Source organism: Carcharodon carcharias, chromosome 24, assembly GCF_017639515.1.
Source record: "Carcharodon carcharias isolate sCarCar2 chromosome 24, sCarCar2.pri, whole genome shotgun sequence".
In the NCBI taxonomy this organism is placed as follows: Eukaryota; Metazoa; Chordata; class Chondrichthyes; order Lamniformes; family Lamnidae; genus Carcharodon; species Carcharodon carcharias.
Window position 1 is genome coordinate 16,051,534 of NC_054490.1, and position 25,082 is coordinate 16,076,615.

The 25,082-nt window shown below is 47.7% G+C and overlaps 1 protein-coding gene across 1 annotated transcript in view; it reads left to right on the forward strand.

The window, feature by feature from the left end:
- Positions 1-25,082, forward strand: part of LOC121269348 (E3 ubiquitin-protein ligase DTX4-like) — a 149,992-nt gene that overhangs the window by 107,266 nt on the left and 17,644 nt on the right. The window contains exon 10 of the mRNA XM_041173900.1: positions 3,768-3,929. Within this exon, the coding sequence (XP_041029834.1) occupies positions 3,768-3,929 (162 nt within the window). The remainder of the gene's footprint in view (positions 1-3,767; positions 3,930-25,082) is intronic.

Consider the following 25,082-nt stretch of genomic DNA (forward strand, 5'->3'; position numbering starts at 1 on the left):
AATCACATCTCTTTACACCCAGCATCCCCATCAAACACTCCCAGGACAGTTACAGCAGGAGGTTAGATACAGAGTAAATCTCCCTCTACACTGTCCCCATTAAACACTCCCAGGACAGGTACAGCAAGGGGTTAGATACAGAGTAAAGCTCCCTCTACACTGTCCCCATCAAACACCCCCAGGACAGGTACAGCACGGGGTTAGATACAGAGTAAAGCTCCCTCTACACTGTCCCCATCAAACACTCCCAGGACAGGTACAGCACAGAGTTAGATTCAGAGGAAGTTCCCTCTACATTTGTCCCCATCAAACACTCCCAGGACAGGTACAGAACAGGGTTAGATACAGAGTAAAGCTCCCTCTACACTGTCCCCACCAAACACTCCCACGACAAGTATAGCACAGGGTTAGATGCAGAGTAAATCTCCCTCTACACTGTCCCCATCAAACACTACCAGGACAGGTACAGCACGGGGTTAGATACAGAGTAAATCTCCCTCTACACTGTCCCCATCAAACACTCCCAGGACATGTACAGCACGGGGCTAGATAGAGTAAAAGTCCCTCTACACCGTCCCCATCAAACACTCCCAGGACTGGTACAGCATGGGTTGAGATCCAGAGTAAATTTCCCTCTACACTGTCCCCATCAATCACTCACAGGACAGGTACAGCACGGGGTTAGATACAGAGTAAATCTCCCTCTACACTGTCCCCACCAAACACTCCCAGGACAGGTACAGCACAGGGTTAGATGCAGAGTAAATCTCCCTCTACACTGTCCCCATCAAACACTACCAGGACAGGTACAGCACGGGGTTAGATACAGAGTAAAGCTCCCTCTACACTGTCCCCATCAAACACTCCCAGGACATGTACAGCACGGGGCTAGATAGAGTAAAAGTCCCTCTACACCGTCCCCATCAAACACTCCCAGGACTGGTACAGCATGGGTTGAGATCCAGAGTAAATTTCCCTCTACACTGTCCCCATCAATCACTCACAGGACAGGTACAGCACGGGGTTAGATACAGAGTAAATCTCCCTCTACACTGTCCCCATCAAACACTCCCAGGACAGGTACAGCACAGGGTTAGATACAGAGTAAAGCTCCCTCTACACTGTCCCCATCAAACACTCCCAGGACAGGTACAGCATAGGGTTAGATACAGAGTAAATCTCCCTCTACACTGTCCCCATCAAACACTCCCAGCGCAGGTACAGCACGGGGTTAGATGCAGAGTAAAGCTCCCTCTACACCGTCCCCATCACACACTCCCAGGACAGGTACAGCACGGGGTTAGATACAGAGTAAAGCTCCCTCTACACTGTCCCCATCAAACACTCCCAGAACAGGTACAGCACGGGGTTAGATACAGAGTAAAGCTCCCTCTACATGGTCCCCATCAAACACTCTCAGGACAGGTACAGCACAGGGTTAGATACAGAGTAAAGCTCCCCCTACACTGTCCCCATCAAACACTCCCAGGACAGGTGCAGCACGGGGTTAGATACAGAGTAAAACTCCCTTTACACTGTCCCCATCAAACACTTCCAGGACAGGTACAGCACGGGGTTAGATACAGAGTAAAGCTCCCTCTAGACGATCCCCATGAAACACTCCCAGGACAGGTACAGCACAGGGTTAGATACAGAGTAAATGTCTCTCTAAACTGTCCCCATCAAACACTCCCAGGTCAGGTGCAGCACGGGGTTAGATACAGAGTAAAGCTCCCTCTACACAGTCCCCATGAACCACGCCCAAGACAGGTACAGCATGGGGTTAGATACAGATTAAAGCTCCCTCTACACTGTCCCCATCAAACACTCCCAGGACATGTACAGCACGGGGCTAGAGTAAATGTCTCTCTACACTGTCCCCATCAATCACTCACAGGACAGGTACAGCACGGGGTTAGATACAGAGTAAATCTCCCTCTACGCTGTCCCCATCAAACACTCCCTGGATAGGTACAGCACAGGGTTAGATACAGAGGAAGTTCCCTCTACTTTGTCCCCATCAAACACTCCCAGGACTGGTACAGAACGGGGTTAGATACAGAGTAAAGGTCCCTCTACACTGTCCCCATCAAACACTCCCAGGACAGGTGCAGCACGGGGTTAGATACAGAGTAAAACTCCCTCTACACTGTCCCCATCAAACACTCCCAGGACATGTACAGCACGGGGCTAGATAGAGTAAAAGTCCCTCTACACCGTCCCCATCAAACACTCCCAGGACTGGTACAGCATGGGTTGAGATCCAGAGTAAATCTCCCTCTACACTGTCCCCATCAATCACTCACAGGACAGGTACAGCACGGGGTTAGATACAGAGTAAATCTCCCTCTGCACTGTCCCCATCAAACTCTCCCTGGACAGGTACAACATGGGGTTAGATTCAGAGTAAAGCTCCCTCTAGACGATCCCCATGAAACACTCCCAGGACAGGTACAGCACAGGGTTAGATACAGAGTAAATGTCTCTCTACACTGTCCCCATCAAACACTCCCAGGACAGGTACAGCACAGAGTTAGATTCAGAGGAAGTTCCCTCTACATTTGTCCCCATCAAACACTCCCAGGACAGGTACAGAACGGGGTTAGATACAGAGTAAAGCTCCCTCTACACTGTCCCCATCAAACACTACCAGGACAGGTACAGCACAGCGTCAGATACAGAGTAAATGTCTCTCTAAACTGTCCCCATCAAACACTCCCAGGTCAGGTGCAGCACGGGGTTAGATACAGAGTAAAGCTCCCTCTACACAGTCCCCATGAACCACGCCCAAGACAGGTACAGCATGGGGTTAGATACAGATTAAAGCTCCCTCTACACTGTCCCCATCAAACACTCCCAGGACATGTACAGCACGGGGCTAGAGTAAATGTCTCTCTACACTGTCCCCATCAATCACTCACAGGACAGGTACAGCACGGGGTTAGATACAGAGTAAATCTCCCTCTACGCTGTCCCCATCAAACACTCCCTGGATAGGTACAGCACAGGGTTAGATACAGAGGAAGTTCCCTCTACTTTGTCCCCATCAAACACTCCCAGGACTGGTACAGAACGGGGTTAGATACAGAGTAAAGGTCCCTCTACACTGTCCCCATCAAACACTCCCAGGACAGGTACAGCACGGGGTTAGATACAGAGTAAAACTCCCTCTACACTGTCCCCATCAAACACTCCCAGGACATGTACAGCACGGGGCTAGATAGAGTAAAAGTCCCTCTACACCGTCCCCATCAAACACTCCCAGGACTGGTACAGCATGGGTTGAGATCCAGAGTAAATCTCCCTCTACACTGTCCCCATCAATCACTCACAGGACAGGTACAGCACGGGGTTAGATACAGAGTAAATCTCCCTCTGCACTGTCCCCATCAAACTCTCCCTGGACAGGTACAACATGGGGTTAGATTCAGAGTAAAGCTCCCTCTACACTGTCCCCATCAAACACTCCCAGGACAGGTACAGCACGGGGTTAGATACAGAGTAAAGCTCCGTCTGCACTGTCCCCATCAAACACTCCCGGGACAGGTACAGCACGGGGTTAGCTACAGAGTAAAGGCCCCTCTACACCGTCCCCATCAAACACTCCCAGGACAGGTACAGCACAGGGTTAGATTCAGAGTAAAGCACCCTCTCCACTGTCCCCATCAAACACTCCCAGGACAGGTACAGCACGGGGTTAGATACAGAGTAAATGTCTCTCTACCTTACCCTCACCTCCCCAGTGTTAATTCCTCTCCCGGTTGCAGGATGGAAGTCTCCAATGTCCCACCTGCAAGACAATATATGGAGTGAAGACTGGGACCCAGCCACCAGGGAAAATGGAATACCATACAATTCCTCACTCTCTCCCCGGATATCCTGACTCCAAAACCATTCGCATCATCTACAACATTCCCCCTGGAATTCAGGTATGTGCCCAGGTATCGGCCTTCAATATACAACACAAAAGGCAACGTGACACTGTCTTGTAGACACCTCACACTCCACTCACAGACTCATACCCCACGCCTCTTACATAGATTCTCTGATATACCCCACACCCCTTACAGAGAAACCCCTATATACCCCACAGCTCTTACAGAGGAACCCCTATATACCCCACACCCTTACAGAGACTCCCCAATATACCCCACAGCTCTTACAGAGAAACCCCTATATACCCCACACCCTTTAGAGACTCCCCGATATACCCCACACCTCTTACAGAGAAACCCCTATATACCCCACACCCCTTACAGAGAAACCCCTATTTACCCCACACCCCTTACAGACACCCCGATATACCCCACGCCTCTTACAGAGATGCCCCGATATACACCACACCTCTTACATAGACTCCCTGATATACCCCACGCCTCTTACAGAGACACCCCGATATACACCACACCTCTTACATAGACTCCCTGATATACCCCACGCCTCTTACAGAGACTCCCCGATAGACACCACACCCCTTACAGAGAGGCCCCTATATAACCAAAACCCCTTACAGAGACTCCCCGATATACCCCACACCTCTTACAGAGACGCCCCTCTATACCCCAAACCCCTTACAGTGACGCCCCTATATAACCCACACCCTTTGTAACACTCTGATAAACCCCACTCCACTCACTGGAACACTCTGGTATATCCCACACCACTCACTGGAACACTCTGAAATATCCCACACCCCTCACTGTAACACTCTGAGAACCCACATCCCTCACTGAACACTAATATACCCCACACGTCTCACTGTAACACGCTGATATACCCCACACCCCGCACTGTAACATGCTGATATACTCCACACCACTCACTGTAACACTCTGATATAACCCACACACCTCAATGTAACACTCTGATATACCCCACATCCCTCACGGTAACACTGATATAATCCACACGCTTCAACGTAGCTCTCTGATATAACCCACACCTTCACTGTGACACTCTGGTATACCCTGTACCTCTCACTATGACAAGCGGATATACCCCAAACCCCTCACTGTAGCACTCTGATACATCCCACACTCCTCACTGTAACATGCTGATATACCCCACACCACTCACTGTAACACCCTGACATACCCCACACCCTTCACTGTAACACCCTGATATATCCCACGCCCCTCATTGTAACACTCTGATATACCCCACACCCCGCACTGTAACAGTCTGATATACGCCACACCCCTCACTGTAACACACTGATATATTCCACATACCTCACTGTAACACTGATATAATCCACACGCCTCAACGTAGCACTCTGATATACCCCACACCATCACTGTGACACTCTGATGTACCCCATAACTCTCACTATGTCACGCTGATATATCCCACATCCCTCACTGTAGCGCTCTGATACATCCCATACCCCTCACTGTAACATGCTGATATACACCACACCCCTCACTGTAACATTCTGATATATCCCACACCCCTCACTGTAACACTCTGATGCGTCCCACACCCCTCACTGTAACTCTCTGATATACCCCACACCCCCACTGTAACACTCTGATATACCCCACACCCCTCACTGTAACAGTCTGATATGCCCCACACCTCTCACTGTAACACTCTGATATACCCCACATCCCTAACTGTAACACTCTGATATACGCCACATCTCTCACTATAACACTCTGATATACCCCACACCTCTCACTGTAACACTCTGATATACCCCACATCCCTAACTGTAACACTCTAATATATTCCACATACCTTACTGTAACACTCTAATATATTCCACATACCTTACTGTAACACTCTGATATATCCCAAACCCATCACTGTAACACGCTGATATACCCCACACCCATCACTGTAACACTCTCAAGTATCCCACACCCCTCACTATAACACTCTGATATATCCCACACCACTCACTGTAACACACTGATATATCCCACAGCCTTCACTGTGACAAGCTGATATCCCCCATACCCCTCACTGTAACACTCTGATATATCCCAGACCCCTCACTGTAAGACTCTGATATATGCCACACACCTCACTGTGACACTCTGATATATTCCACACCCCTCATTGTAACACTCTGATACATCCCACACCCCTCACTGAAACACTGTGATATATCCCACAGCCCTCACTAAAACTCTGATACATCCCACACCCCTCACTGTAACATGCTGATATAACCCAACCCCTCACTGTAACACTCTGATGTATCCCACACCCCTCACTGTAACACTCTAATATATCCCACACCCCTCACTGTAACACTCTGACATACCCCACCCCCTTCACTGTAACACCCTGATATATCCCACACCACTCACTGTAACACATTGATATATCCCACAGCCCTCAATGTGACACGCTGATATCCCCCATGCCCCTCACTGTAACACTCTGATATATCCCACACCCCTCACTGTAACACACTGATATACCCCACACCCCTCACTGTAACACTCTGATATATCCCACGCCCCTCACTATAACACTCTGATATATCCCACATCCCTCACTGTAACACTCTGACATACCCCACACCCTTCACTGTAACACCCTGATATATCCCACACCACTCACTGTAATACACGGATATATCCCACAGCCCTCACTATGACACGCTGATATTCCCCATACCCCTCACTGTAACACTCTGATATATCCCAGGCCCCTCACTGTAACACTCTGATATACACCACACCCATCACTGTAACACTCTGATATATCCCACACCCTTCACTGAAACACTCTGATATATCCCACAGCCCGCACTGTAACACTCTGATATAGCCCACAGCCATCACTGTAACACTCTGATATACCGCACATCCCTCACTGTAACACTCTGACATATCCCACATCCCTAACTGTAACACTCTAATATACCCCACACACGTCACTGTAACACTGATATTCCCACAACCCCCACTGTAACACTCTGATATATCCCACACCCTCACTGTGACACTCTGATATACGCCATACATCTCACTTTGTCACGCTGATATATCCCACATCCCTCACTGTGGCACTCTGATACATCCCACACACCTCACTGTAACATGCTGATATAACCCCACAATTCACTGAAACACTCTAAAGTATCCCACACCCCTCACTGTAACACTCTGATATATCCCACACCCCTCACTGTAACACTCTGATATACCCCACATCCGTTACTGTAACACTCTGACATACCCCACACCCTTCACTGTAACACCCTGATAAATCCCACACCACTCACTGTAACACATTGATATATCCCACAGCCCTCACTGTGACACGCTGATATCCCCCATAGCCCTCAATGTAACACTCTGATGTATCTCACACCCCTCACTGTAACACGCTGATATATCCCACAGCCCTCACTGTGACACGCTGATATCCCCCATACCCCTCACTGTAACACTCTGATATATCCCAGACCCCTCACTGTAACACTCTGATATACACCACACCCCTCACTGCAACACTCTGATATATTCCACACCCCTCATTGTAACACTCTGATAAATCCCACACCCCTCACTGAAACACTGTGATATATCCCACAGCCCTCACTGTAAAACTCTAATATATCCCACACCCCTCACTGTAACACTCTGACATACCCCACCCCCTTCACTGTAACACCCTGATATATCCCACACCACTCACTGTAACACATTGATATATCCCACAGCTCTCAATGTGACACGCTGATAGCCCCATACCCCTCACTGTAACACTCTAATATATCCCACACCCCTCACAGTAACACTCTGACATACCCCACCCCCTTCACTGTAACACCCTGATATGTCCCACACCACTCACTGTAACACATTGATATATCCCACAGCCCTCAATGTGGCACGCTGATATCCCCCATACCCCTGTCTGTAACACTCTGATATATCCCAGACCCCTCACTGTAACACTCTGATATACACCACACCCATCACTGTAACACTCTGATATATCCCACACCCCTCACTGTAACACTCTGATACATCCCACACCCCTCACTGAAACACTCTGATATATCCCACAGCCCGCACTGTAACACTAGGATATACCCCACACCCATCACTGTAACACTCTGATATACCGCACATCCCTCACTGTAACACTCTGACATATCCCACATCCCTAACTGTAACACTCTGATATACCCCACACACGTCACTGTAACACTGATATTCCCACAACCCCCACTGTAACACTCTGATATACCCCACACCCTCACTGTGACACTCTGATATACCCCATACATCTCACTATGTCATGCTGATATATCCCACATCCCTCACTGTAGCACTCTGATACATCCCACACACCTCACTGTAACATGCTGATATAACCCCACCATTCACTGAAACACTCTGAAGTATCCCACACCCCTCCCTGTAACACTCTGATATATCCCACACCCCTCACTGTAACACTCTGATATATCCCACACCCCTCACTGTAACACTCTGATATACCCCACATCCGTTACTGTAACACTCTGACATACCCCACACGCTTCACTGTAACACCCTTATATATCCCACACCACTCACTGTAACACATTGATATATCCCACAGCCCTCACTGTGACACGCTGATATCCCCCATACCCTCACTGTAACACTCTGATATATCTCACACCCCTCACTGTAACACGCTGATATACCCCACACCCCTCACTGTAACACTCTCAAGTATCCCACACCCCTCACTGAAACACTGTGATATATCCCACAGCCCTCACTGTAACATGATGATATAACACAACCCCTCACAGTAACACTCTAATATATCCCACAACCCTCACTGTAACACTCTGACATACCCCACACCCTTCACTGTAACACCCTGATATATCCCACACCACTCACTGTAACACATTGATATATCCCACAGCCCTCAATGTGACACGCTGATATCCCCCATACCCCTCACTGTAACACTCTGATATATCCCACACCCCTCACTGTAACACGCTGATATACCCGACACCCCTCACTGTAACACTCTGATATACCGCACATCCCTCACTGTAACACTCTGAAATATCCCACATCCCTAACTGTAACACTCTGATATACCCCACACACGTCACTGTAACACTGATATTCCCACAACCCCCACTGTAACACTCTGATATACCCCACACCCTCAGTGTGACACTCTGATATACCCTATACATCTCACTATGTCACGCTGATATATCCCACATCCCTCACTGTAGCACTCTGATACATCCCACACACCTCACTGTAACATGCTGATATAACCCCACCGTTCACTGAAACACTCTGAAGTATCCCACACCCCTCACTGTAACACTCTGATATATCCCACACCCCTCACTGTAACACTCTGATATACCCCACATCCCTTACTGTAACACTCTGACATACCCCACACCCTTCACTGTAACACCCTGATATATCCCACACCACTCACTGTAACACATTGATATATCCCACAGCCCTCACTGTGACACGCTGATATCCCCCATAGCCCTCACTGTAAACTCTGATATATCCCACACCCCTCACTGTAACACGCTGATATGCCCCACACCCCTCACTGTAAAACTCTGAAGTATCCCACACCCCTCACTGTAACACTCTGATATACCCCACATCCCTCACTGTAACACTCTGGCATACCCCACACCCTTCACTGTAACACACTGATATATCCCACAGCCCTCACTGTGACACGCTAATATCCCCCATACCCCACACTGTAACACTCTAATATATCCCAGACCCCTCACTGTAACACTCTGATATATCCCAGACCCCTCACTGTAACACTCTGATATATCCCAGACCCCTCACTGTAACACTCTGATATACACCACACCCCTCACTGTAACACTCTGATATATCCCACACCCCTCACTGTAAGACTCTGATACATCCCACACCCCTCACTGAAACATTCTGATATATCCCACAGCCCTCACTGTAACAGTCTGATAAACCCCACACCCATCACTGTAACAATCTGATATACACCGCACCCCTCACTGTAACACTCTGATATATCCCACACCCCTCACTGTAACACGCTGATACATCCCACACCCCTCACTGAAACACTCTGATATACCCCACATCCCTCACTGTAACACTCTGGCATACCCCACACCATTCACTATAACACCCTGATATATCCCACACCACTCACTGTAACACACTGATATATCCCACAGCCCTCACTGTGACACGCTGATATACCCCATATCCCTCACTGTAACACTCTGATATATCCCAGACCCCTGACTGTAACACACTGATATACATCACACCCCTTACTGTAACACTCTGATATATCCCACACCCCTCACTGTAACACTCTGATACATCCCAAACCCCTCACTGAAACACTCTGATATACCACACACCCCTCACTGTAACACTCTGATACATCCCATACCCCTCACTGTAACACTCTGATATATCCCAGACCCCTCACTGTAATACTCTGATATACACCACACCCATCACTGTAACACTCTGATATATCCCACACCCCTCACTGTAACACTCTGATATATCCCACAGCCCGCACTGTAACACTAGGATATACCCCACACCCATCACTGTAACACTCTGATATATCGCACATCCCTCACTGTAACACTCTGATATATCGCACATCCCTCACTGTAACACTCTGACATATCCCACATCCCTAACTGTAACACTCTGATATACCCCACACACGTCACTGTAACACAGATATTCCCACAACCCCCACTGTAACACTCTGATATACCCCACACCCTCAGTGTGACACTCTGATGTACCCCATACATCTCACTATGTCACGCTGATATATCCCACATCCCTCACTGTAGCACTCTGATAAATCCCACACACCTCACTGTAACATGGTGATATAACCCCACCATTCACTGAAACACTCTGAAGTATCCCACACCCCTCACTGTAACACTGTGATATACCCCACATCCGTTACTGTAACACTCTGACATACCCCACACCCTTCACTGTAACACCCTTATATATCCCACACCACTCACTGTAACACAGATATATCCCACAGCCCTCACTGTGACACGCTGATATCCCCCATACCCTCACTGTAACACTCTGATATATCTCACACCCCTCACTGTAACACGCTGATATACACCACACCCCTCACTGTAACACTCTCAAGTATCCCACACCCCTCATTGTAACACTCTGATACACCCCACAGCCCTCACTGAAACACTGTGATATATCCCACAGCCCTCACTGTAAAACTCTGATATATCCCACAGCCCTCAATGTGACACGCTGATATCCCCCATACCCCTCACTGTAACACTCTGATATATCCCACACCCCTCACTGTAACACTCTGGCATACCCCACACCCTTCACTGTAACACACTGATATATCCCACAGCCCTCACTGTGACACTCTGATATACCCCACATCCCTCACTGTAACACTCTGGCATACCCCACACCCTTCACCGTAACGCACTGATATATCCCACAGCCCTCACTGTGACACGCTGATATCCCCCATACCCCACACTGTAACACTCTAATATATCCCAGACCCCTCACTAACACTCTGATATATCCCAGACCCCTCACTGTAACACTCTGATATATCCCAGACCCCTCACTGTAACACTCTGATATTCACCACACCCCTCACTGTAAGACTCTGATATATCCCACACCCCTCACTGTAAGACTCTGATACATCCCACACCCCTCACTGAAACATTCTGATATATCCCACAGCCCTCACTGTTACAGTGTGATAAACCCCACACCTATCACTGTAACAATCTGATATACACCGCACCCCTCACTGTAACACTCTGATATACCCCACACCCCTCACTGTAACAGTCGGATAAACCCCACACCCATCACTGTAACACTCTGATATACCCCACTTCCCTCACTGTAACACCCTGATATACCCCACAGCCCTCACTGTAACACTCTCATGTATCCCACACCCCTCACTGTAACACTCTGACATACCCTACACCATTCACTGTAACACCCTGATATATCCCACACCACTCACTGTAACACACTGATATATCCCACAACCCTCACTGTGACACGCTGATATCCCCCATATCCCTCACTGTAACACTCTGATATATCCCAGACCCCTCACTGTAACACACTGATATACATCACACCCCTTACTGTAACACTCTGATATATACCACACCCCTCACTGAAACACTCTGATATACCACACACCCCTCACTGTAACAGTCTGAGAAACCCAACACCCATCACTGTAACACTAGGATATACCCCACATCCCTCACTGTAACACTCTGACATATCCCACATCCCTAACTGTAACACTCTGATATACCTCACATCACTCACTTTAACACTCTGATATATCCCATACCCCTCACTGTAACACTCTGATATACCCCACACCCCTCACTGTAACACTCTGATACATCCCATACCCCTCACTGTAACACTCTGATATACCCCACACCCCACACTGTAACACTGATATACCCCAAACCCCTCACAGTAACACTGATTTACCCCAAATCTCTCACTGTAACACTCTGATATACCCACATCCCTCACTGAACACTAATATACCCCACACGTCTCACTGTAACACGCTGATATACCCCACACCCCGCACTGTAACATGCTGATATACTCCACACCACTCACTGTAACACTCTGATATAACCCACACCCCTCAATGTAACACTCTGATATACCCCACATCCCTCACGGAAACACTGATATAATCCACACGCTTCAACGTAGCTCTCTGATATAACCCACACCTTCACTGTGACACTCTGGTATACCCTGTACCTCTCACTATGACAAGCGGATATACCCCACACCCCTCACTGTAGCACTCTGATACATCCCACACTCCTCACTGTAACATGCTGATATACACCACACCCCTCACTGTAACATTCTGATATATCCCACACCCCTCACTGTAACACTCTGATGCGTCCCACACCCCTCACTGTAACTCTCTGATATACCCCACACCCCTCACTGTAACACTCTGATATACCGCACATCCCTCACTGTAACACTCTGAAATATCCCACATCCCTAACTGTAACACTCTGATATATTCCACAGACCTTACTGTAACACTCTAATATATTCCACATACCTTACTGTAACACTCTGATATATCCCAAACCCATCACTGTAACACGCTGATATACCCCACACCCCTCACTGTAACACTCGCAAGTATCCCACACCCCTCACTGTAACACTGATATATCCCACACCACTCACTGGAACACACTGATATATCCCACAGCCCTCACTGTGACAAGCTGATATCCCCCATACCCCTCACTGTAACACTCTGATATATCCCAGACCCCTCACTGTAAGACTCTGATATATGCCACACCCCTCACTGTGACACTCTGATATATTCCACACCCCTCATTGTAACACACTGATACATCCCACACCCCTCAATGAAACACTGTGATATATCCCACAGCCCTCACTAAAACTCTGATACATCCCACACCCCTCACTGTAACATGCTGATATAACCCAACCCCTCACTGTAACACTCTGAAGTATCACACAACCCTCACCATAACACTCTGATATATCCGACACCCCTCACTGTAACACTGTGATATACCCCACATCCGTTACTGTAACACTCTGACATACCCCACACCCTTCACTGTAACACCCTTATATATCCCACACCACTCACTGTAACACAGATATATCCCACAGCCCTCACTGTGACACGCTGATATCCCCATACCCTCACTGTAACACTCTGATATATCTCACACCCCTCACTGTAACACGCTGATATACACCACACCCCTCACTGTAACACTCTCAAGTATCCCACACCCCTCACTGTAACACTCTGATATACCCCACATCCCTCACTGTAACACTCTGATGTACCCCACACCCTTCACTGTAACACCCTGCTATATCCCACACCACTCACTGTAACACACTGATGTATCCCACAGCCCTCACTGTGACATGCTGATATCCCCCATACCCCTCACTGTAACACTCTGATATATCCCAGACCCCTCACTGTAACACTCTGATATACACCACACCCCTCACTGTAACACTGTGATATATCCCACAGCCCTCACTGTAAAACTCTGATACATCCCACACCCCTCACTGTAACATGCTGATATAACCCAACCCCTCACTGTAACACTCTGATGTATCCCACACCCCTCACTGTAACACTCTAATATATCCCACATCCCTCACTGTAACACTTTGACATACCCCACCCCCTTCACTGTAACACCCTGATATATCCCACACCACTCACTGTAACACATTGATATATCCCACAGCCCTCAATGTGACACGCTGATATCCCCCATACCCCTCACTGTAACACTCTGATATACCCCACACCCCTCACTGTAACACTCTCAAGTATCCCACACCCCTCACTGTAACACTCTGATATACCCCACATCCCTCACTGTAACACTCTGACATACCCCACACCCTTCACTGTAACACCCTGATATATCCCACACCACTCACTGTAATACACTGATATATCCCACAGCCCTCACTATGACACGCTGATATCCCCCATTCCCCTCACTGTAACTCTCTGATATACACCACACCCATCACTGTAACACTCTGCTATATCCCACACCCCTCACTGTAACACTCTGATACATCCCACACCTCTCACTGAAACACTCTGATATATCCCACAGCCCGCACTGTAACACTCTGATGTACCCCACACCCATCACTGTAACACTCTGATATACCGCACATCCCTCACTGTAACACTCTGACATATCCCACATCCCTAACTGTAACACTCTGATATACCCCACACACGTCACTGTAACACTGATATTCCCACAACCCCCACTGTAACACTCTGATATACCCCACACCCTCAGTGTGACACTCTGATATACCCCATACATCTCACTATGTCACGCTGTTATATCCCACATCCCTCACTGTAGCACTCTGATACATCCCACACACCTCACTGTAACATGCTGATAAAACCCCACCATTCACTGAAACACTCTGACATACCCCACACGCTTCACTATAACACCCTGATATATCCCACACCACTCAATATAACACATTGATATATCCCCCATAGCCCTCACTGTGACACGCTGATATCCCCCATAGCCCTCACTGTAACACTCTGATATATCCCACACCCCTCACTGTAACATGCTGATATACCCCACACCCCTCACTGTAACACGCTGATATACCCCACACCCCTCACTGTAACACTCTGATATATCCCACAGCCCGCACTGTAACACTCTGATTTACCCCACACCCATCACTGTAACACTCTGATATACCGCACATCCCTCACTGTAACACTCTGACATATCCCACATCCCTAACTGTAACACTCTGATATACCCCACACACGTCACTGTAACACTGATATTCCCACAACCCCCACTGTAACACTCTGATATACCCCACACCCTCAGTGTGACACTCTGATATACCCCATACATCTCACTATGTCACGCTGTTATATCCCACATCCCTCACTGTAGCACTCTGATACATCCCACACACCTCACTGTAACATGCTGATATAACCCCACCATTCACTGAAACACTCTGACATACCCCACACGCTTCACTATAACACCCTGATATATCCCACACCACTCAATATAACACATTGATATATCCCCCATAGCCCTCACTGTGACACGCTGATATCCCCCATAGCCCTCACTGTAACACTCTGATATATCCCACACCCCTCACTGTAACACGCTGATATACCCCACACCCCTCACTGTAACACGCTGATATACCCCACACCCCTCACTGTAACACTCTCAAGTATCCCACACCCCTCACTGTAACACCCTGATATATCCCACACCCCTCACTGTAACACTCTGATATATCCCACACCCCTCACTATAACACTCTGATATACCCCACATCCCTCACTGCAACACTCTGACATACCCCACACCCTTCACTGTAACACCCTGATATATCCCACACCACTCACTGTAATACACTGATATATCCCACAGCCCTCACTATGACACGCTGATATCCCCCATACCCCTCACTGTAACACTGTGATAAATCCTAGACCCCTCACTGTAACACTCTGATACATCCCACACCCCTCACTGAAACACTCTGATATATCCCACAGCCCGCACTGTAACACTAGGATATACCCCACACCCATCACTGTAACACTCTGATATACCGCACATCCCTCACTGTAACACTCTGACATATCCCACATCCCTAACTGTAACACTCTGATATACCCCACACACGTCACTGTAACACTGATATTCCCACAACCCCCACTGTAACACTCTGATATACCCCACACCCTCCGTGTGACACTCTGATATACCCCATACATCTCACTATGTCACGCTGATATATCCCACATCCCTCACTGTAGCACTCTGATACATCCCACACACCTCACTGTAACATGGTGATATAACCCCACCATTCACTGAAACACTGTGATATACCCCACATCCGTTACTGTAACACTCTGACATACCCCACACCCTTCACTGTAACACCCTTATATATCCCACACCGCTCACTGTAACACATTGATATATCCCACAGCCCTCACTGTGACACGCTGATATCCCCCATACCCTCACTGTAACACTCTGATATATCCCACATCCCTCACTGTAACACGCTGATATACCCCACACCCCTCACTGTAACACTCTCAAGTATCCCACACCCCTCATTGTAACACTCTGGTACATCCCACACCCCTCACTGAAACACTGTGATATATCCCACAGCCCTCACTGTAAAACTCTGATACATCGCACACCCCTCACTGTAACATGATGATATAACCCAACCCCTCACAGTAACACTCTAATATATCCCACAACCCTCACTGTAACACGCTGATATACCCGACACCCCTCACTGTAACACTCTCAAGTATCCCACACCCCTCACTGTAACACTCTGATATATCCCACACCCCTCACTGAAACACTGATATATCCCACAGCCCCCACTGTAACACTCTGTTATACCTCACACCCATCACTGTAACACTCTGATATACCGCACATCCCTCACTGTAACACTCTGAAATATCCCACATCCCTAACTGTAACACTCTGATATACCCCACACACGTCACTGTAACACAGATATTCCCACAACCCCCACTGTAACACTCTGATATACCCCACACCCTCAGTGTGACACTCTGATATACCCCATACATCTCACTATGTCACGCTGATATATCCCACATCCCTCACTGTAGCACTCTGATACATCCCACACACCTCACTGTAACACTGATATACCCCAAACCCCTCACAGTAACACTGATTTACCCCAAATCTCTCACTGTAACACTCTGATATACCCACATCCCTCACTGAACACTAATATACCCCACACGTCTCACTGTAACACGCTGATATACCCCACACCCCTCACTGTAACACTCTGGCATACCCCACACCCTTCACTGTAACACACTGATATATCCCACAGCCCTCACTGTGACACTCTGATATACCCCACATCCCTCACTGTAACACTCTGGCATACCCCACACCCTTCACCGTAACACACTGATATATGCCACAGCCCTCACTGTGACACGCTGATATCCCCCATACCCCACACTGTAACACTCTAATATATCCCAGACCCCTCACTGTAACACTCTGATACAACCCACACCCCTCACTGAAACACTCTGATATATCCCACAGCCCTCACTGTAACACTCTGATATACCCCACTCCCCTCACTGTAACAGTCTGATAAACCCCACACCCATCACTGTAACACTCTGATATACCCCACACCCTCTCTGTGACACTCTGATATACCGCATACCTCTCACTGAAACACTCTGATATATCCCACAGCCCTCACTGTAACACTCTGATATACCCCACACCTCTCACTGTAACACTCTGATATATCCCACAGCCCTCACTGTAACACTCTGACATATCCCACATCCCTAACTCTAACACTCTGATGTACACTACACCACTTATTGTAACACCCTGATATACCCCGCACCCCTCACTGTAACAGTCTAATATATTCCACATACCTCACTGTAACACTCTGATATATCCCAAACCCCTCACTGTAACACGCTGATATACCCCACACCCCTCACTGTAACACCCTGATATATCCCACACTCCTCACAATAACACTCTGATATATCCCACATCCCTCACTGTAAAACTCTGACATATACCACACCCTTCACTGTAAAACCCTGATATATCCCACACCACTCACTGTAACACTCTGATATATCGGACAGCCCTCACTGTGACAAGCTGATATCCCCCATACCCCTCACTGTAACACTCTGATATATCCCAGACCCCTCACTGTAACACTTTGATATACACCACACCCTACACTGTAACAATCTGATATATCCCACACCCCTCACTGTAACACTCTGATATATCCCACACCCCTCACTGTAACACGCTGATATACCCCACACCCCTCAGTGTAACACTATCAAGTATCCCACACCCCTCACTGTAACACTCTGATATATCCCACACCCCTCATGGTAACACTGATATAATCCACATCCCTCAATGTAGCTCCCTGATATACCCCATACCCCTCACTGTGTCCCGCTGATATACCCCACACCCCTCACTGTTACTCTGATATATCCCCATCCCTCACTGTAGCACTCTGATACATCCCACACAACTCACATCCCTAACTCTAACACTCTGATGTACACTACACCACTTATTGTAACACCCTGATATACCCCGCACCCCTCACTGTAACAGTCTAATATATTCCACATACCTCACTGTAACACTCTGATATATCCCAAACCCCTCACTGTAACACGCTGATATATCACACACCCCTCACTGTAACTCTCTGATAAACCCCACATCCCTCACTGTAAAAATCTGATATACCCCACACCCCTCACTGTAACACTCTGATAAACCACACACCCATCACTGTAACAAACGGATATACACCACATCCCTCACGGTAACACTGATATAATCCACACGCCTCAATGTAGCACTCTGAAATACCCCACAGCCTCACTGTGACACTCTGATATAGCCCATACCTCTCACTATGTCACCCTGATATACCCCATACCCCTCACTGTAATACTCTGAAATATCCCACCCCCCTCGCTGTAACCCTCTGATACATCCCACATCCCTCACTGTAACACTCAGATATACCCCACGCCCTTCACTGTAACACCCTGATATATCCCACACCACTCACTGTAGCGCACTGACATATCCCAGAGCCCTCACTGTAACACGCTGATATCCCCCATACCACTCCTGTAACACTCTGATATATCCCAGACCCATCACTGTAACACTCTGATATATCCCACACCCCTCACTGTAACACTCTGATATACCCCAGACCCCTCACTGTAACACTCTGATATACCCCACACCCCTCACTGTAACACTCTGATATACCCCACACCCCTCACTGTAACACTGTTGTACCCCACACCCCTCACTGTAACACTCTGATATATCGCAAACCCCTCACTGTAACACGCTGATATACCACACACCACTTACTGTAACATGCTGATATAGCCCACAACCCTCATGGTAACACGCTGATATACCCCACACCCTGCGCTCTAATACTCTCATATATCCCATATGACACAATGTAGCACTCTGATATACCCCACACCCTCACAATAACGCTGATATTTACCACACACCTCAGTGTAACACTCTGATATACCACACATCCCTCACTGCAACATTCTGATATACACCACAACCCTCACTGGAAAACTCTGATATATACCGCACGCCTCACTGTTACACTCTGATATACCCCAAACTGTCACACTCTGATGCACCCCACACTGCAACACACTGAAATACCCCACTCCTTCACTGTAACACTGATATTTCCGACATCCCAGAATTTAACACCCGGATATACCCTACACCTCTCACTGTAACACGCTGATATACCCCACATCCCTCACTGTAACACTCTGATATATCACACATCCCTCACTATAACACTGATATATCCCATATCCTTTATTGTAAGACCCTGATATACCCCACACCCCTCACTGTATCACGCTGATATACCCACATCCCTCACTGTAACTTTCTTATATATCCCACACCACTCACTGTAACACTCTGATATATCCCACACCCCTCACGGTAACACTGATATAATCCACATCCCTCAATGTAGCTCCCTGATATACCACATACCCCTCACTATGTCCCGCTGATTACCCCACACCCCTCACTGTTACTCTGATATATCCCACATCTCTCACTGTAGCACTCTGATACATCCCACACACCTCACTGTAACACGCTGATATACCCCACAACCTTCACTGTAATACCCTGATATATCGCACACCACTCACAGTAACACACTGATATATCCCACAGTCCTCACTGTGACACGCTGATATCCCCCATGCCCCTCACTGAAACACTCTGATATATCCCACACCCCTCACTGTAACACTCTGACATACCCCACACCCCTCACTGTAACACTCTGATAAACCCCACACCCATCACTGTAAAAATCTGATATACCCCACACCCCTCACTGTAACACTCTGATATATCCCACATCCCTCACGGTAACCCTGATATAATCCACACGCCTCAATGTAGCACTCTGATATACCCCACACCCTCACTGTGACACTCTGATATATCCCATACCTCTCACTATGTCACCCTGATATATCCCATACCCCTCACTGTAATACTCTGAAATATCCCACCCCCCTCGCTGTAACCCTCTGATACATCCCACATCCCTCACTGTAACACTCAGATATACCCCACGCCCTTCACTGTAACACCCTGATATATCCCACACCACTCACTGTAACACACTGATATATCCCAGAGCCCTCACTGTAACATGCTGATATCCCCCATACCACTCCTGTAACACTCTGATATATCCCAGACCCATCACTGTAACACTCTGATATACCCCACACCCCTCACTGTAACACCCTGATATATTCCACACCCCTCACTGTAACAGACTGATATATCCCACAGCCCTCACTGTAACACGCTGATATCCCCCATACCACTCCTGTAACACTCTGATATATCCCAGACCCATCACTGTAACACTCTGATATACACCACACCCCTCACTGTAACACTCTGATATATCCCAGACCCCTCACTGTAACACTCTGATATATCCCACAGCCCCTCACTGTAACACTCTGTTATACACCACACACCTCACTGTAACACTCTGATATACCCCACACCCCTCACTGTAACACTCTGTTATACCCCACACCCCTCACTGTAACACTCTGATATATCCCAACCTCCTCACTGTAACATGCTGATATGCCACACACCCCTTACTGTAACATGCTGATATAGCCCACAACCCTCATGGTAACACGCTGATATACCCCACACCCTGCACTCTAATACTCTGATATATCCCATACGACTCAATGTAGCACTCTGATATACCCCATACCTCTCACTGTAACACTCTGATATACCCCACACCTCTCACTGTAACACTCTGATATAACCCACAGCCCTCACTGTGACACTCTGACATATCCCACATCCCTAACTCTAACACTCTGATGTACACTACACCACTTATTGTAACACCCTGATATACCCCGCACCCCTCACTGTAACGGTCTAATATATTCCACATACCTCACTGTAACACGCTGATATACCCCACACCCCTCACAATAACACTCTGATATATCCCACATCCCTCACAATAACACTCTGATATATCCCACATCCCTCACTGTAAAACTCTGACATATCCCACACCCTTCACTGTAAAACCCTGATATATCCCACACCACTCACTGTAACACCCTGATATATCGGACAGCCCTCACTGTGACAAGCTGATATCCCCCATACCCCTCACTGTAACACTCTGATATATCCCACACCCCTCACTGTAACACGCTGATATACCCCACACCCCTCAGTGTAACACTCTCAAGTATCCCACACCCCTCACTGTAACACTCTGATCTATCCCACACCCCTCATGGTAACACTGATGTAATCCACATCCCTCAATGTAGCTCCCTGATATACCCCATACCCCTCACTATGTCCCGCTGATATACCCCACACCCCTCACTGTTACTCTGATATATCCCACATCCCTCACTGTAGCACTCTGATACATCCCACACAACTCACTGTAACACGCTGATATACCCCACACCCTTCACTGTAATACCCTGATACATCACACACCACTCACTGTAACACACTGATATATCCCACAGCCCTCACTGTGTTACGCTGATATCCCCCATACCCCTCACTGAAACACTCTGATATATCACACACCCCTCACTGAAACACTCTGATATACCCCACACCCCTCACTGTAACACTCTGATAAACCCCACACCCATCACTGTAACACTGATATACCCCACACCCCTCATTGTAACACTCTGATAAACCCCACATCCCTCACTGTAAAAATCTGATATACCCCACACCCATCACTGTAACACTCTGATACATCCCACACCCATCACTGTAACACTCAGATATACCCCACACCCTTCACTGTAACACCCTGATATATCCCACACCACTCACTGTAGCGCACTGACATATCCCAGAGCCCTCACTGTAACACGCTGATATCCCCCATACCACTCCTGTAACACTCTGATATATCCCAGACCCATCACTGTAACAATCTGATATACACCACACCCCTCACTGTAACACTCTGATATATCCCAGACCCCTCACTGTAACACTCTGATATATCCCACAGCTCCTCACTGTAACACTCTGATATATCCCACACCCCTCACTGTAACACTCTGATATACCCCACACCCCTCACTGTAACACTCTGTTATACCCCACACCCCTCACTGTAACACTCTGATATACCCCACACCCCTCACTGTAACACTGTTATACCCAACACCCCTCACTGTAACACTCTGATATATCGCAAACCCCTCACAGTAACACGCTGATGTACCACACTCCCCTTACTGTAACATGCTGATATAGCCCACAACCCTCATGGTAACATGCTGATATACCCCACAGCCTGCACTCTAATACTCTGATATATCCCATACGACCCAATGTAGCACTCTGATATACCCCAAACCCTCACAATAACGCTGATATTTACCACACACCTCAGTGTAACACTCTGACATACCCCACACCCCTCACCGTAACACTCTGATATACCACACATCCCTCACTGCAACATTCCGATATACCCCACACCCTTCACTGTAACACCCTGATATATCCCACACCACTCACTGTAACACTCTAATATACACCACACCCCTCACTGTAACACTCTGATATATCCCACGCCCCTCACTGTATCACTCTGACATACCCCACACCCTTCACTGTAACACCCTGATATATCCCACACCCCTCACTGTAACAGACTGATATATCCCACAGCCCTCACTGTAACACGCTGATATCCCCCATACCACTCCTGTAACACACTGATATATCCCAGATGCCTCACTGTAACACTCTGATATACCACACACCCCTCACTGCAACATTCTGATATACACCACACCCCTCACTGTAACACTCTGATACATCCCACATCCCTCACTGTAACACTCTGATATATCCCACAGCCCCTCACTGTAACACTCTGATATATCCCACACCCCTCACTGTAACACTCTGTTATACCCCACACCCCTCACTGTAACACTCTGTTACACCCCACTCCCCTCACTGTAACACTCTGACATACCCCACACCCCTCACTGTAACACTCTGATATACCACACATCCCTCACTGCAACATTCTGATATACACCACAACCCTCACTGGAACACTCTGATATATGCCACACGCCTCACTGTGACACTTTGATATACCCCACACTGTCACACTCTGATGCACCCCACACTGCAACACTCTGAAATACCCCACTCCTTCACTGTAACCCTGATATTTCCCACATCCCTCAATTTAACACCCGGATATACCCTACACCCCTCACTGTAACACGCTGAAATACCCCACATCCCTCACTGTAACACTGTGATATATCACACACCCCTCACTATAACACTCTGATATATCCCACACCCCTCACTGTAACACTCTGATATACTCCACACCCCTCATTGTTACATTCTGATACACCCACATCCCTCACTGTAACATTCTTATATATCCCACACTCCTCACTGTAACACTCTGATATATCCCACACCCCTCACTGTAACACTCTGATATATCCCACACCCCTCAATTTAACACCCTGATATACCCTACACCCCTCACAGTAACACGCTGATATACCCCACACCCTCACAGTAACGATGATATTTACCACACACCTCAATGTAACACTCTGACATACCACACACCCCTCGCTGTAACACTGATATATCTCACATCCCTCACTGTAACACTCTAATATATTCCACGCCCCTCACTATAACACTCTGATATACCCCACACCCCTCACTGTAACATTCTGAAATACACACACCCCTCACTTGAACACTCTGATATATTCCACGTATCTCACTGTAACACTCTGATATATCCCACATCCCTCACTGTAACATTCTGAAATACACACACCCCTCACTTGAACACTCTGATATATTCCACGTATCTCACTGTAACACTCTGATATATCCCACATCCCTCATGGTAACACTGATTTAATCCACACGCCTCAATTTAGCACTCTGATATACCCCACACCCTCACTGTGACACTCTGATATACCCCATACCTCTCACTATGTCACCCTGATATATCCCATACCCCTCACTGTAATACTCTGAGATATCCCACCTCCCTCGCTGTAACACTCTGATACATCCCACATCCCTCACTGTAATACTTTGATAAATCCCACCTCCCTCGTTGTAGCACTCTGATATACCCCACACCCTTCACTTTAACACCCTGATATATCCCACACCACTCACTGTA